Here is a 15216-nt window from a genome sequence, read left to right on the forward strand (position 1 = left end):
TGTGAAATGTTCTCCCCCCTCTGCATTGGCTGATTTGACTGCCGCTTCATGTAATGTGCAGCTGCTTGTGTGCACACTGCACCTAATGGTGTTGAAGGCGGATCCACCACAACCAATCGGTGGAAAACAGAGAATTAGCCTTGCGGTCCAGGTCTCCCTCCCTGACTTAAGTCCAAGTAGTCCAAGTGATGCTACGGTCAAACCCAAGGTGAAACATCACTTCACTTCACTTTTCACTCAGGAGTTTGATGACAAGATACTATGCCACGTGACGGCGAAGAAGCGGCGGGACTTCCTCCTCTGACAAACAAAGGAATCTATGAACATCATGCATCAATCAGGTGGCTGGTGATGTGATGTGATGAGGCGTTTAAAACTGGAAGCTGGCTGTGCTCTGCTTATCCACAGACCGCAATCAGTATTTTATTCCTCCATTCTTTTTCCAAGTTACCTGCACAAGACTAGTTCAATTTTGTGTTGGGTTTGACTGTAGCATACACAAATTATTCCACTACACTCTGGAGCCATGATCATTAGCTCCTAACACTGTGATAAAGTGCTTGAGTGGAGAAAAAAGTAATTAAGAGTATGAAAATAGCCAACTTGAATGTGTGATTGTAAGTGTTGTGAATATTGAAATTTGGCTTCAAATCATGCTTTATAATCGCATAATGTTGGTGTAAATAGCTCCATGCCTTATAAAGAGGTGGGGGAAATACTAGAAAGGCGCTTATAAATAAAATGTATTATTATTATTATTTTGTTGGTATGTTTGTGTACATACTGTACATTCATCAACTAAAATCTTTTTGTCATTGGATAGAATAAGATCCTATTATGACAAGGCTATTAATTTTGAGTAAAAGTCGAGCATGCTTGGTTGCAAGTGGTTGTTGCTATGATACTTGTTGATTCCAATTTCTAATATATAAATAAGTATGTAGGGTTGCTGATTATATCTTTTATTCTCATGATTCTTTGGTGACTCAGTTGTAAACGCTGCACATGATTATGCTATTTCTCAATGGCCATCCATCCATTTTCCGCACCAGATCAATGGCACAGTTACCGAGAACCTATCATTGATAGACGCCAAGAAGCTGATTGAGCGATCAAAGGGCAAGCTGAAAATGGTTGTTCAGAGAGATGACCGAGCCACTCTCCTGAACATTCCTGACCTAGACGACAGCATTCCGTCAGCCAATAACTCCGATAGAGATGGTGAGATAACATGCTTTCCTCAATAGACAAAGTATTTATTTCCGCACTTACTACTTCATATAAAAAAGATATGTCTTTTTTTTTTTTTTACTTCATGGGCTCCTGAAACATTTGATTTGACTTTCAGACATTTCAGAAATACATTCATTGACATCAGACCATTCCAATCGCTCCCGTGGCCGGGGACGATCACCTGACAGGAATGAGCCATCGGACCATCTGCGGCTCTCACCTCGGCAGATCACCAATGGCAGGTACGGGGGCAATCACTTTTTCAATTTACCGATTTAAACTGATGTACAAAATATCTATCCCACATGCATTGTAATACATCCACACTGCCGTTGCTACACATCTATATTATTATATATATATTGCGTGTCGTCCCGCACGTGGTCTGTCCATCCGTCTGTCCCTTTTCAAAACGTACCTACTTCACCGCGCCGCTGCGCGCCGCCACTGCGCCGCTCAGGCAGTGGCTCACTACGATCGCGCGGGCATCTTAGCGAAAAAATGTTGTCTACCCACAAGCATTGCAATGAAATTGTTAGTTATTTAGTAGAGCTAAACATCTCTTTATTTTCGCGATAAGCAATGAAGATGAACAAAAAGTTGAACCAAGCAACAACACTTTTGTGGGCCGAAGGCCCACCTTACCAGCCTTCCGCAGGAACTAGCTGATGAGCCGCCCGGAGGGCGGCGAACCACCACCTTACCAGCCTTCCGCAGGTACTAGCTGATGAGCCGCCCGGAGGGGGCAGTATATGCAGCATCTTCACACCCAGCGCTTGGGTGCTGACTGCCAGCCATGAATGCATCAATCAATAGTTGAAAACATGACATGCATAAACCATCGACCTCCCTCTGGAATGATCAATGCGTTTTTATATGCCTCCCTCAGTTTGGGAAGGAAAGCCCAATTGATCCATCTTCTTGTTTCCTCGCCGACTGTGTTTGAAAGTGACTTTTCTTGCCAAAACCTTGAAACCATTTTAACCAACAGAGAAACAACCAAGCATTCAAAATATTTGCCAAGTCACATACTGAATGTAAAAAAAAAAAAAATCTGATATTTGATTAATTAGTCTTGCTCATACCATTTTTATATTTACTGTTGTAATATAAATTATTTGGTTGCATTGGCGAGTATAAAAGATACACAAAGAAATATGATCATCCTCGCCAAGAGATTTTGTTATATATATATCTATACCAGTATATATCAGGTGATTATTTTTTATATACGAGCGTGTGTGTGTGTGTCGCCTAGCATTTCAACCTTACATTGAAAAACAACAGATTAAACATCTTGTTGGCCCAGCTCTTGGAGGCTTGTTGATACACAGTAAAACTAGACTGGGGAGTAAAACAGGCTTGTCACTTTCGTAAAGGAGCCATCAGCCATGCTCCATCTGGCCGAAACAAGAAATGCTTGTCAGTTGCCAGTTTATGGTCACAGAATTTTGAAAAGTTAATTTGAAAACAGTCAAACTCTTCAAGTCTTGAGTCCAATGTTAGGCTTGCAAAAGTGCTTTTCTTTTTTTCTCTCCTATTTTGGGCTGGTGACTTATGTGGGACAGAAAATTTCAAACCTGTATTTTATCAAGGGTGCGGTGCTGTCTGCCCGGCATCATGTACTTCAAGGCCACTGTGAAGTATCCTAATGGAAAACAGTCAGGGTAAATCGTGTTGCACATTGCAAATGATCTAGACATTTCAATTTTGCAAAAGCAGTGGTTGATCAAAACGCTGGAAACTTTTGACCCGTGATAAGTCCTTCCGAACTGCAAGTAGTTTCTCAAGGTCACCTTGCCTCATCTATTCAACTCCACGTGAGAGGAGTGTAAGAGAGCAAGAGGTTGACACCAGACATAGACCAGCTAAGCCATGCAGTTTGACGATCATTTTATTGGGTGTAAATGTTGAACAGGCACACACATCAAAATGTCAATTTATTAAGGATCATGTTTATACAGTATATACTGTGTGTGTGTGTGTGTGTGTGTGTGTTTGTGTGTGTGTGTGTATGTATATATATATATATAATATATATATATTCACACACGTTTGACTACAGGGGAATTTTTCAAAGTGAAACTTTTGTATTACTTCTCTTGATGCAAGTTACTGTTTGCAAATGAAACTTTCTGTGGAAAAAACAGCTTGTTTTGGTGTGAGAAGCAGATGTTTTTGAATAATGGCATTGTCATGTTCTTTCTGTAATGTATTAAGATCTGAAGTCTGACTTTGGAGGGAACCCCCCCGCCCCCCAAATTTTATTTAAAGGCCTCATGAACCATCCCAATATGTTGTTTATTGCCACAGACACTAATAGTTGACTAGTTTTTCCTTTAATTCAAGTGACTACTCAATATATACTCATATACAGCCAGTGCCTTTCCTTTTGAAATCACATTGTTTGGCTGTCTTTTATTTTTCATTTGTTATTTTTCCCTTTCATTTCATGGATACTATCATTTTAATTTCACCATACATTCACGAAAGCATAGAATTCATAACTGGGACTCATTTTGTATGCAGATTCTGAGTTTATTCCGGTTTTCACACTGCATTTATAAATGAAGCGTTAGAAGAGGAAATAACAATACACCTGTCACTAGACTATGACGTAAGTGAATGATTATCTCTCCGCTTCAGGAGGATAAAAGGAATTTGACATACTTCCCACGGTGCTTTGACCAAGGACAGATGGTTTGCTTAACCTGATTGGCCGCAGGATTTAGATGCATTCTTTTCCTTTGGACAAGACATGTTCACTATTATTGAATGGACCAAAGCATTTACAACTCCCTTCATGCAGAGTATCTCTTATTGGACGTGAGTTTATTTTGGGCATAGGAAAGTGTTTCTCAGTGACTTCTATTCCAGTGCCTCGTTAAGTGTCATGGTGCAGCTTACCCAGACATACGAGTGAGTAATTTACTACTTTTTTTCCATTTTTTTTATTTTATTGACAGTAAAAATGTTGTATTCCTTTCCATCTTTTATTTTTGTCAGTCGTATTTTGATTAGATGCTCAGACCGAGATACTATGTATGGTGTTATTGTTTCTTCTGATAAATGTGTTGAATTGTGAGTTGATACTGATCAATGTGAAATCATTCAAGCCACAGCACTGGCTGTCAGTTTTTACCCATTTACAAGCATTAAACAACAGTACATTTGTACATCCATCCTCTAATCCGCTTATCCTCACGAAGGTCGTAGGTGTGCTGGAGATGACCCTTGCTGTCTTGAGATAGTAAGCGGGGTACACTCTGAACTGGTTGCCAGCCAATAGCAGACATTTTCTCCAGTTGAAATTTTATTATTGTAATACTGTTATGATGACGTGGAGTTCTTTGTCAATGGGCTGCAGATACACAACATGATTGTGTGTGTGTATTGCTAATACAATTTTCATGATATTTACTGTTTGTGTCTATGTATGTTTTACTGTATCAGTATGACAGTAACAGTAGAGGTTTATTTGGAGCTTGTGTTTTTTCAAAATCTTTTACAAAAGGCTCTTGGTACAGTTCAAGTGGGGTGTTCCAACAGGCAGTCATGTGATGAGATTGGAATTCAACTATTGTTTTAAGTAGCACAGCCCATTCTCTCGAGGCTGCATGCCTCACTCTTCCCAACCCCCTTCAGCGCTGCACACCTCTCCTTTCAAACGCACGCACACACAAAGTGACAAATACAGTACAACTGTATTTTTATCACGATTAATACAAAATTGTATAACTTGTCTTCTTTATGGATGGTCCATTCTTTTCTGTAGCTTTGTATACAGTAATGTATTTTCAATTTTTTTTGTCTGAGAATACATCGAGGAAAATTGTGATAAGTTGGTGAAAATGTTAATATTGAGGAACTTTGTACAGTGGACTCATTGTACAGAGTTGATTCATTCATTGCCAGCCATTCAGACACTTAAAAAAAATGAAACCTCTTCTAAAAAAATTAAACAAATATAAATAAGCACCTGGGGTTGAATGCATGGCATCTGAAAAGTCATAAACATGTCTTTGGAACTGAATGAAAATGAAAAAACAAGTCCCTGCGTGTTTGCTGTTTTTTTTGTTTGTTTGTTTTGCTTTGTTTTTTTAATCGAGTCCCACATTTTATTTGGTCATATGTGTATTTCTCGTGACTAATTTATGGGGAATGTACCTTTTGAAATAATATGATGTCGTCATTTATATTCAGTATTCAAAATATAGAATGTTGATTCTGCTTGTGGAATTGAATAATATGTTGTTGACAGTTCTGAATGTCATATATTCAAACTACATTCAACCATTCATACAATACAACAAGAAACTTCCAACTGTCATTCTGGTGTTGAGAATTTTTTTTGTTGTAATCTTGACTTTTGTTTCTTTTAGCCATCGAAGTCGAGATGAGGAGCGATCTAAACCAGGGGTTATGTCCACGCCAGTCAAAAGCTCTGATGATGGTGTCTTATCTCAGACGAGTGACCAAAGCAGCTCCAGAGATGACAAACAGTTACCTCCGCTGCCTGGTATATATCTTTTCCTTTCTATCATCAAGCCTTCGTTGTCATTCGGGAAAGTGTGTGTGTGTGGGGGTGGGGGGGCATGAAGCATGTCATTGAATGATAAAAGGGACTTAAACCGAAGCAGCAATTATTTTTCTAAAACTGATGCTCAAGAGAGTAAACACTACTAAGATCTAGGTCATTGATTACTCTTGCTACTATTGTTCCAGTGGTATGAAGCATTTTATAATGATGATGATAATTGTTGTTGTTGCTATTCTTATTAGATTTACAAATAACACATTCTGGGGTTATTTTGAGATTAAAGTCATGCTGTTTGGATTTAGTGTGGTATCCATAACAGCTTTATTTAGAATTTTAGGAAGTGTTGTACAGGTAATTACTGCGACAAACAAAGGTAGTTTTGAGCCTGTTAATAAAGGCTAAAAACTACTTTTTAGGATGAAAGTACCAACTAAGTGTCCAGAGTAAAGAACAAAAAATGGTTTGACCCCTGCACCACAGGAGGTCAATTTTTTAGCATAGCAGCTTTTCTGCCCTGTGGGTCATAATATAACCGATTTTTTTCAGAACCAAAGCCTGTATATGCGCAGCCTGGCCAGCCTGATGTGGATCTGCCAGTCAGCCCTTCTGATGCACCTGTGCCCAGCGCCGCTCATGATGACGGTATCCTCAGGTCAGTAATCCTCTCTGCTCTCACAAAGCTCAATCGAGTCTGGGCTAAAGGACTGTCTTGCCTGTTGACAGTTAATCAGCGAGCTTCCTCTGAGGTTATAAATAAATAAAAGAGAATAAATAAGATAAGAAAACCTTTATTTGTCTCACAATGGAGAAATTCCCAATTTACAGCAGCAAAATTGTGATCATGTTGGCTTGATACCAGTGGGAAAGTATTGTATCTTGGGGTCGTGTCAACGATTATGCAGTACTTCTACAGGACCACAAAATAAAGCAACAGCTAATTTTCAGTAGAACGATAAACTATTTCAATATTACTTTGTCAAATTATTTCACTGAGCATTTTCAGGGGTTTCTTTCAAGGATGTGGTGATAGTAGATTCTCACAGCATGAAAACCAGAGTCCAAAACATCGTGTAGATATCTCAAATGTGTTTTTTTTTCATATATTTTAGAAAATAAAAGTAACATTATTTTACATTGAATCCATTCAATTTTATTTTTAAACATGGAATATTTTATATATTAAGAAACATGTACTATATTAAGTTCAAATAAATAAATACTAACATTGTTCTGTTTTAAACATTCTCAGTAATTCAGTGTCCCTGGTGAGCTGTTTTCAGAACAGTCTTGTAGGCAACTTATGTTGTCTTTCAGGGATTAACTAGTACCCGGTAGCACCATGTTTGTTTGTTTTTGGTTTTGTGTTTTTTGGGGTGGGGGGAACAACGCACATTAATCGACATGGTAAAAAGGCATCTGTGTATACTGATGTTTGCGCAATTTCTCTCTCTCGTTCCCCTCAATCCCAGCTGTGTGTGTAACTGTTTACCCCCTCCCGTCTTTCCCCAGCCTAGGAGGAGAAAAAAAAATCTTGGCCTCTCATCAATTAACTTCAGAGCGGGCACGTTTAGTGGTCTCTTCATGCAGCCAATAATATTGCAGCTAGACGTTGGCTGCTTATTAGGAGTCCCCTGAAAAGGCAAAAGAAAAGCTCATTACCGTTGGCGGAGTTTTAGCGTTTATTGAAACCCTGAATTTTTAAAGTCACGTACAAGAGAAATTGGTCCATGTCTAATGAATGGGTACTGACAGTTTTGTCCAAGTGTGTATGTTGAGTGGAAAATTTAAACATTTGTGTTCGTTTTCAAATGCAACATGTTTGCCATCTGACCACCAATTTTCTGTTGCAGGCCAAGTATGAAGTTGGTTAAATTCAAAAAGGGAGAGAGTGTCGGACTTCGGCTAGCTGGAGGAAACGATGTTGGAATTTTTGTAGCGGGAGTTTTGGAGGAAAGTCCTGCAGCCAAGGAGGGACTGGAAGAAGGGGACCAGATTCTCAGGGTATGAAGCACCTGAACTATTTCTTTACCTGCACACGTGATTTTCTCTTGAGACAAAAATTATTAGTTGAATTTGCTGTTTTAACCTGGTTTCAGGAAGGAGGGAGGCAGTGAATTCATTTGAATACGGTAAATGATGTGCAAGTCTTGCATTGGTATCAAAACATTTAGAACAGAAATCCGAAATAGTAGAAACAGATTGGTTTTCAAGGCTAATCTGTTTTTTTTTTAAACATAATTCACACTGGACTTTACTGAGCTACAAGCCAGAAGTGTTCTGAGAGAAAATAAATCCTCCAGCCACTTGTCTCTGAGTGAAGGAGGACTGTCTCACATGCACCCCTGATTTGTTTTCATGAAGCTCTTCAGTTGTACCATTGTCTATCGTCCACATTTAAGGTCTCTGGAAAGGATCATGAGTTAAATTCCTTTTCAAAATCTTGTAGTGGGAGGAACAGCTGGCGGTTAGCATCGGGTAGCAGCCTACACAAACTTTAATGAATCCACTGGACTACATCACCACAATAGTACTGGGAATACAGTACAATGTACTTTATATGTCGTTCTGTGAGTCATTGCCAAGCTGTGCCTCATGTTACGGCTCCTCTTGTGTCCAGTGTGAACAAACAATAGGAGCTGTTCTTGCTCTCTGACCTCTTGAACAGTTCTTCTATTTCACTGAGTGCCAGTTGACTGGATGACGCTATTGATTTCAGCTTCGAATCCACTGTTTGTCCAAACCGCAATTATGTACACTTTGTTCCAAATGATATGCATGCAGGATTTTCCTCTGCTGCTGAATAGCATAAAATAATTCAATAACCTTTTGAAAGGAATGAAAACACCGGCTATTTCTCTAGGAAACATTAGCAATCATGATACTATTACAACATTCTCTGAGATTTGTTCCAATAAAGGCCTGCGAGGGAAAATTTCGGTCCGGCAAATTGATCAGATTCAGAGCATCGTCGCTCTTGAGCAGAAATTAAGTGTGAAGCTCCTGGTTTCTCTCTTGCTAAGGTTTGCCACTGTCCATAAAATTGTATTTTAGACAAGGTTACCACGTTTCATAAATGAAAATAAGGGACACCAACCACAGCATCTCAAGGTCATGGCCCAAAAGATGGCGGCCCCTTCGGATGGAGCACCCATATCAGCATTACTTCTTTATTTGTGTCACTGTTTTCTGCGTTTTGATTATCACGGGAACACCTACAAAACTTTTTGCGCCCTATTTACTTTTGGCAGGTGTGAAGTAGGCATGGACCTTCAGCACAATATTTTCCACGTTGTCAAGTCCGCCTCGCTGTGTTTTGCACAATGGGCACTTGTCCTTTGGGGGAGATCTTTCTGTTCCTTCAAATGAAGACCAGAGTTGTGAATTCCAAAATTGACATGCGCCTTGTCTGAACTAAATGCTGTGATTTAATCAAATAACAAAACAAAATTGTCCAGAGACTGCTCTATGCAAGCTAGAATCCCAGCAGCCGACACCTCCTCATTCTCCATATAATCAAGTGCTATGTTTTTGAATCCACATTTGGGACTGAAGTATTGAACTACAAGGGGAAACATCAAATAAAGGTTTGATGCATCAAACCTTTATTTGGTGCATACAATATATTTAACCACAGCCTCTGCCCTTATTGTGCCTATCGTAAATACTTTGAAGGTTTTTGGAAACTTTGGATGAATTGTATCTGCACAGTCAGCACTGTTGCAGTTGAGGTTGTGTTTGACTGTGGGTAACAGTTTAACTGAAATAACCTTGAAGCCTGCCTCCCTAATGATCTTTAATTAAATGACAGACTATTATTGAAGATCATGTAATTGTTTATGAACCCTTTTATTACATTGCGTATACATTGTCCCTTGTTCCCGCCACCATCTGGCCAGATCAATTTCTGTGTTTGCACGCGTTCTTCCCATTGTGCTGCACAACCACGTGAAGACTTCCAGTACATTGTTCTCCATCTCCAAATTGTTGCTTTTTGTTCCTGGTGTTCTTGTGGAGATAAAGATATCAAGTCATCCTGTTTCTGGGAAGGATAACAGTGTTGTTCTGGAGTTCAGTGATTCAGCCCAAGTGCAGCCATTCAAGCAGAGTCAATAAACAGCACTTATTGTGTTTGGGAGGGCAGCAGCACAAGAGGGGGAGGCAGCTTTGTTCTAACAGATGATTTGATAGTTTCTGATGACAAACAGGTTTTGAATTTGGTGCTATATCGTGCTGCTCATACAAAAAAGGGCCAAACACACACACACACAGACACACACACTCACATTAGTGTGTGTGTCTGTGTGTGTATGTATGCCTACTGTATGTGCTGGCGCTTGTGTGTGTGTGTGTGTGTGTGTGTGACAGAATGTTTTTTTTTAAGTAATGATCATTTTAAAAAGGTTTACTAGTTTCTGTAGATTTGTCTTCATCTACTATGTAGCAAAAAACAACACGAATGAATGAACAAAAAACACTGCATGTCCACTAAAGAATTTGAGGGGCGAAAAATGATTCAAATGATTTTTCAATCATCAATGCAATGTCTTATTTTGAACACAAAAAGAAAATGAAATATATCAGACATTCGGAATGATTACGGCATTAAAATTATAAACCACTTTGTCTTTTTTTATACCTGCAGGTGAACAATGTGGACTTTGCCAATATAATTAGGGAAGAGGCGGTGCTGTTTCTGCTTGATCTCCCGAGGGGGGAGGAAGTTACAATTCTAGCTCAGAAGAAGAAGGATGGTGAGTTCTTTGTACTTGAAACTCATCAGCCATCTGTTTCAGCATACTAAAATAACAATGTACAATGTCACTCTCACTTTTTCTTTTATTTTTCTTTTTTTTTTTTTTTACATTATAGTGTATCGGAGAATAGTGGAGTCAGACGTGGGCGACTCCTTCTATATTCGCACACATTTTGAATATGAAAAAGAGTCACCATATGGCTTGAGCTTTAACAAGGGTGAGGTGTTCCGTGTGGTAGACACCCTCTACAATGGCAAGTTAGGCTCCTGGCTTGCTATTCGCATTGGCAAGAACCATCAGGAGGTGGAGAGGGGCATCATACCCAATAAGAACAGGTAATTAATTCTCAGGTCACACGTTTGAAAAATACATTCTGCAAAGTCTTTGCACTTATTTTGCTCATATGAATGTGAAGTAGGTCATCTACATATATTGACATGAACCTTATTAACTTAGTGAAGTGTGAACAAAAGACATGTTTTGATTTGTTGGATATGTCTGCTGTTACCAACTAACAAAATAAATATTGTTACAACTGTGAAAATTATTCAGTACAGCAATTCTATTTTGTACTGTTGCTGCAATATTTTTCATGATCGTTTTTCAGATATACTATTAATTAAATTAGCTTGTAACTCGAGAATGAAGTCTAGCTCAGTTTTGCTTTTCAAAGCATGACAACAGATCCCTACTGTTCTTTGCCTCAGGGCTGAGCAGCTGTCCAGTGTGCAATATACCCTGCCCAAAACACCAGGGGGTGATAGAGCGGATTTCTGGCGATTTCGTGGCTTGCGAAGCTCAAAGAGGAATTTGCGGAAGAGCAGAGAGGACCTGTCAGCACAGCCAGTTCAGACTAAGTTCCCCGCATATGAGAGGGTGGTGCTTAGAGAAGGTAAGCAAAGGTCAAGGAAGGCATTTTGCAAATAAGAGAATATCAAGATCGACATTTACTGGTGTTCGAAATACTGATGTTTCAACCACAAGAAATTACATACCGGTACTTTTTATTTTGGTCTCTACATATTTTTTTTTTATTCACACCTAAATGCACCTTGATTTCCGGACTATAAAAGGCACCTGATAACAAGTGTATTTGTACACACATTGTTTTGTATTAACAGCCCCAAGTCTCTACTTATTTAGATAATCCCGTGAGGGGATGTCACTCCATGGCCAAACAAACAAGACTGGGCTCGCACTGTAGACAAGGCTCTATTTATGGCACTCGTTTCTGATGCTCATGAAATTCAACTCAAGATGCTTATTCTGGCTCTTCTATTTACTATATGCTCTACATTCGCTCCTACACAGCCTCGTAACGCTACTACGCGCACACAACACAAGTATTTATCACTAACAGCCTGTGTGTGCCCTCCGACTGCATATGGCTGATGAATATTCAGTATGAGGAAGGACGTTTTAATTGGTCCACTGCGAAATGTTTGGTAATTTCATTGGTCAGGTTTGACGAGACTATGGGAAAATCGATTGACATCATTAAGCTTCTCAGTAAAAATTCATAAATAAACCATGTCGCATTAAAAGCTGCAGTGTTCCAAAGGTAGTGGCTTTTTAGTGCAGAAAACACCGGATTACAACCTGATGGGTTTGGGGTTCTTCGTATGGGTCGGTGGTATAGATATCCATGTTTACAAATTGTCAGATGGTCTGAGGCACCTCCGCCCAGAACTGTTAACAAATATTGACCTGTTCTTGTTTACAATCAGCTGGGTTCTTGAGGCCTGTGGTCATCTTTGGACCGATAGCAGACGTTGCAAGAGAAAAGCTGGCCAGAGAGGAGCCCGACATCTTTGAGTTAGCAAGTAAGTGCTCAACACCCATTCCCCTTTTGCTCCCCTTAAAGTATGCAGTGTCATATATATTATTATTAAAGCTGTGCTTGAGCTAAATAGTATTTTGTGAACCAGCCAGCATGGAACAGATGTTGAAATCAGTGTTGGGTCATTGCCCCTGTTTACTGCTCTCTTCCATTGTCCAGGTTCCAACTGAACGCTGCAGTTCTTTAAATACCACTGAATCAGTCAAAGTCCATTAATTAAGCTTAAATATTTGTAAAAAATGTTAACTTTGTCATTCAGAAAAATGTTAATGAAGTTTTTTAACTTAATGTTTGAAATACTGATAAATGGCTGTGTGATTTTTAGAGCACAGGGCAGGAGAAAGAGTGTCACTCTAAAACATTGCACATACTGGACTTTTATTTGTCTCTTCTTTCAACAAGAACAATAATTATTCTACACATTTCTATTAGTATTGTCTGGTTGCCGATTCATATTCTGGACATATTTTTTTAGGTTATGTTTGAACCCTGTAGTCCTTGTCAGGTCATGTTTCTGTGGCATTTTCTGTTCATTGTTTTTCTCATGTTAAACTGTCATTCTTCAACACTTAAGTAAGCATCCTTACCCCTTTTGACTTAAAGGGTTTTTGTAACGTGTCAACAAAATTAGTGTATTATGAATTCCAAGTGAGCAAAGAACCATACCTAATTCAGACCAACATAAGAAATTATTCAATTTCTTGATTTGTGTCTTTAGAACTCTAGTGATCTTTGTGTAACTGTATTTTCTTTTCAGAAACACAGCAACAACAAGGAGGAGAAAGTATGTCATTAAGTGCATCAACTTGCATTTGTTTTATATGATTTAAAGAATGACCGATAATCAATCAGTGAGCATTTGGTAAAGAGATTGCTTGCTCTAGATATTTAAGAAAAGACCACTTCATTTAAGATCTTGGTCAAACAAACGTAACGCCTGTAAATGACCGCCAGAGGCAGCGCTGAAAGCATTGAATGTTTCCAGCATATGGTCACAGGAAACATTGAGTGCTTTTTAACCACCTCCCTTTGGGGTCAGCAGGAATGAAATAGAACAGTAATTGCTCGACTATAGGAGATGTTTCACTAACGAAAAGTAATATACTAACTTGTAGCCCATATTACTTGTACTTGGAAATATCATGAGTGTATGAGAAATTATAAAGTCTCTTTCAACAGTTGCTTGGGTCTGAGTTTCCAAGATTAAGAATGACCAAACATACAAGTACCGTATTTGACTAATATGCATCCGTTTTAGCTACCATGTGGCACTTTAGAAAATAAGCAATATAGAAAAAGGATGGAAGGATTTACCATTCTAATATTGTTACTCAAGTTGTGTAAGAATGATTTCCTAATTGCACATGTATTTTTCATCGAAATTGAGCACATGTGAAAGGGTAGCTGGATCACTTCCAGCGCCTTGGGACTTGCAAGTCAAATCGGTTTTACAACCACATGGTTGCATTGCAAATTCTCTACTAAGTGATAACATTTATTGAGTCAGTTGGTTAAAAACATTTAGATTCGATTAACTTTTTTTATAAGCACAACCTTAGTCCTAAAAGCAAACCAATTCTGTGAGAGCACTTCAACATACCTTTTCAAATAAACTTTTTGCACATCCATGTACCCCTGCTACTATCAGTATATCGGTGCAGCTATTATCCCACATGAAACGATGGCGAGTGTTTGGATCTTTGAAGTCCCACAATACAAACTGTAATAAGAAGCATCTACTTGAGTGTGCGCTATTTTGGAGCTAAGAAAGATACATCTTTTCTAAAGCACCATTATGTATGCACCAAACTATGCACCACTCCAGGTGCATACATAAGCGAAGTCGTAACAATCAGTCTTGGCACGATTCCCCCCCCCCCTACCCCCCACCCCCTTCTCCAATTCAATCAGTCTTATGCCTGTACAGTGACTTAGACTGTCTGAAACTTTAGCGTTTCATTTAAAGTGAAGCTTTAGAAACACCTGTCATTCCCAAGTGACCGTCATTCACATAGCGGCATATGGGTGAATATCTGACGTGTTGCCTGGCAGTACTTCTCTTTTGTTTAACTGACTGTATAATAATAGTTTAGTCTAAGGCCCTACTGGAGTTTATTAAAAAAAAAAAAGATCTGCAGGTTTTAGATACTGTGTGTTAAGTGTTGTATGAGTCACTATCCTGAGCGTCCTCATGAGAAAACTACCCTTTTAGTACGTTGTCTTTCCAGGCAGAACATAATTTCTTCTATTTATGTGAATCATAAACTCCCCAACACACCCTTGCCTAAATCCCTGCCGTTTACGGTTACTGTAATGCCAAATGACCCTCCTGCTTCTTTATTTCATGTTAGTGTTTCTCACAAAACACACTTCTGGCATTTTCATTCACCTTATTTTTATTTGCACGTACACAGTCGCCACAAACCACTTGTCATTTCCATTAATCTATTCAAAATACCTAATGGCTATTGCATGAATTGGCTGCCATCTTTATTTTGTCTTGACATCCGTTTTCATAAACACTTGTCCTCTCCTGTACAGAGATTATTGTTCTGTATTTTACAGTTCTTTTTATGGGAGTCGACAACCGCATGCCACAAGGATGACTAATTTGGGCACTGCCTGTCTCGACTGTTTATCTTTTGTTTTTGATGTGATGCAGTTACAGTGTCTATTTGCCTTCCACAGAAAGTGAACCAAGGGATGCTGGAACTGACCAGAAAAGCTCTGGAATCATTCGCCTGCACACCATCAAACAGATTATTGACCGGGTGAGAGAGTCCCCCGAACTAAAATCAGTCCAAAATATGGTTTATCAAGTTTTCTTTATCATGAGTGTCTCACTGCTG

The 15216-nt window shown here is 39.1% G+C and overlaps 1 protein-coding gene across 13 annotated transcripts in view; it reads left to right on the plus strand.

The window, feature by feature from the left end:
• tjp1a (tight junction protein 1a) overlaps positions 1-15216 on the plus strand; it is a 126720-nt gene that overhangs the window by 95772 nt on the left and 15732 nt on the right. For 7 of the 13 annotated variants that reach the window (XM_052062994.1, XM_052062995.1, XM_052062999.1 and 4 more), the window contains 11 exons: positions 1053-1221; positions 1349-1475; positions 5616-5752; positions 6320-6425; positions 7624-7774; positions 10416-10524; positions 10643-10862; positions 11235-11419; positions 12255-12350; positions 13125-13151; positions 15056-15138. In XM_052062994.1, coding sequence (XP_051918954.1) covers positions 1053-1221; positions 1349-1475; positions 5616-5752; positions 6320-6425; positions 7624-7774; positions 10416-10524; positions 10643-10862; positions 11235-11419; positions 12255-12350; positions 13125-13151; positions 15056-15138 — 1410 coding nt within the window. The remainder of the gene's footprint in view (positions 1-1052; positions 1222-1348; positions 1476-5615; positions 5753-6319; positions 6426-7623; positions 7775-10415; positions 10525-10642; positions 10863-11234; positions 11420-12254; positions 12351-13124; positions 13152-15055; positions 15139-15216) is intronic. The other 6 variants (XM_052062996.1, XM_052062997.1, XM_052063006.1 and 3 more) reach the window with 1 other exon arrangement.

Source organism: Hippocampus zosterae, chromosome 4 (assembly GCF_025434085.1).
Source record: "Hippocampus zosterae strain Florida chromosome 4, ASM2543408v3, whole genome shotgun sequence".
Lineage (NCBI taxonomy): Eukaryota > Metazoa > Chordata > Actinopteri > Syngnathiformes > Syngnathidae > Hippocampus > Hippocampus zosterae.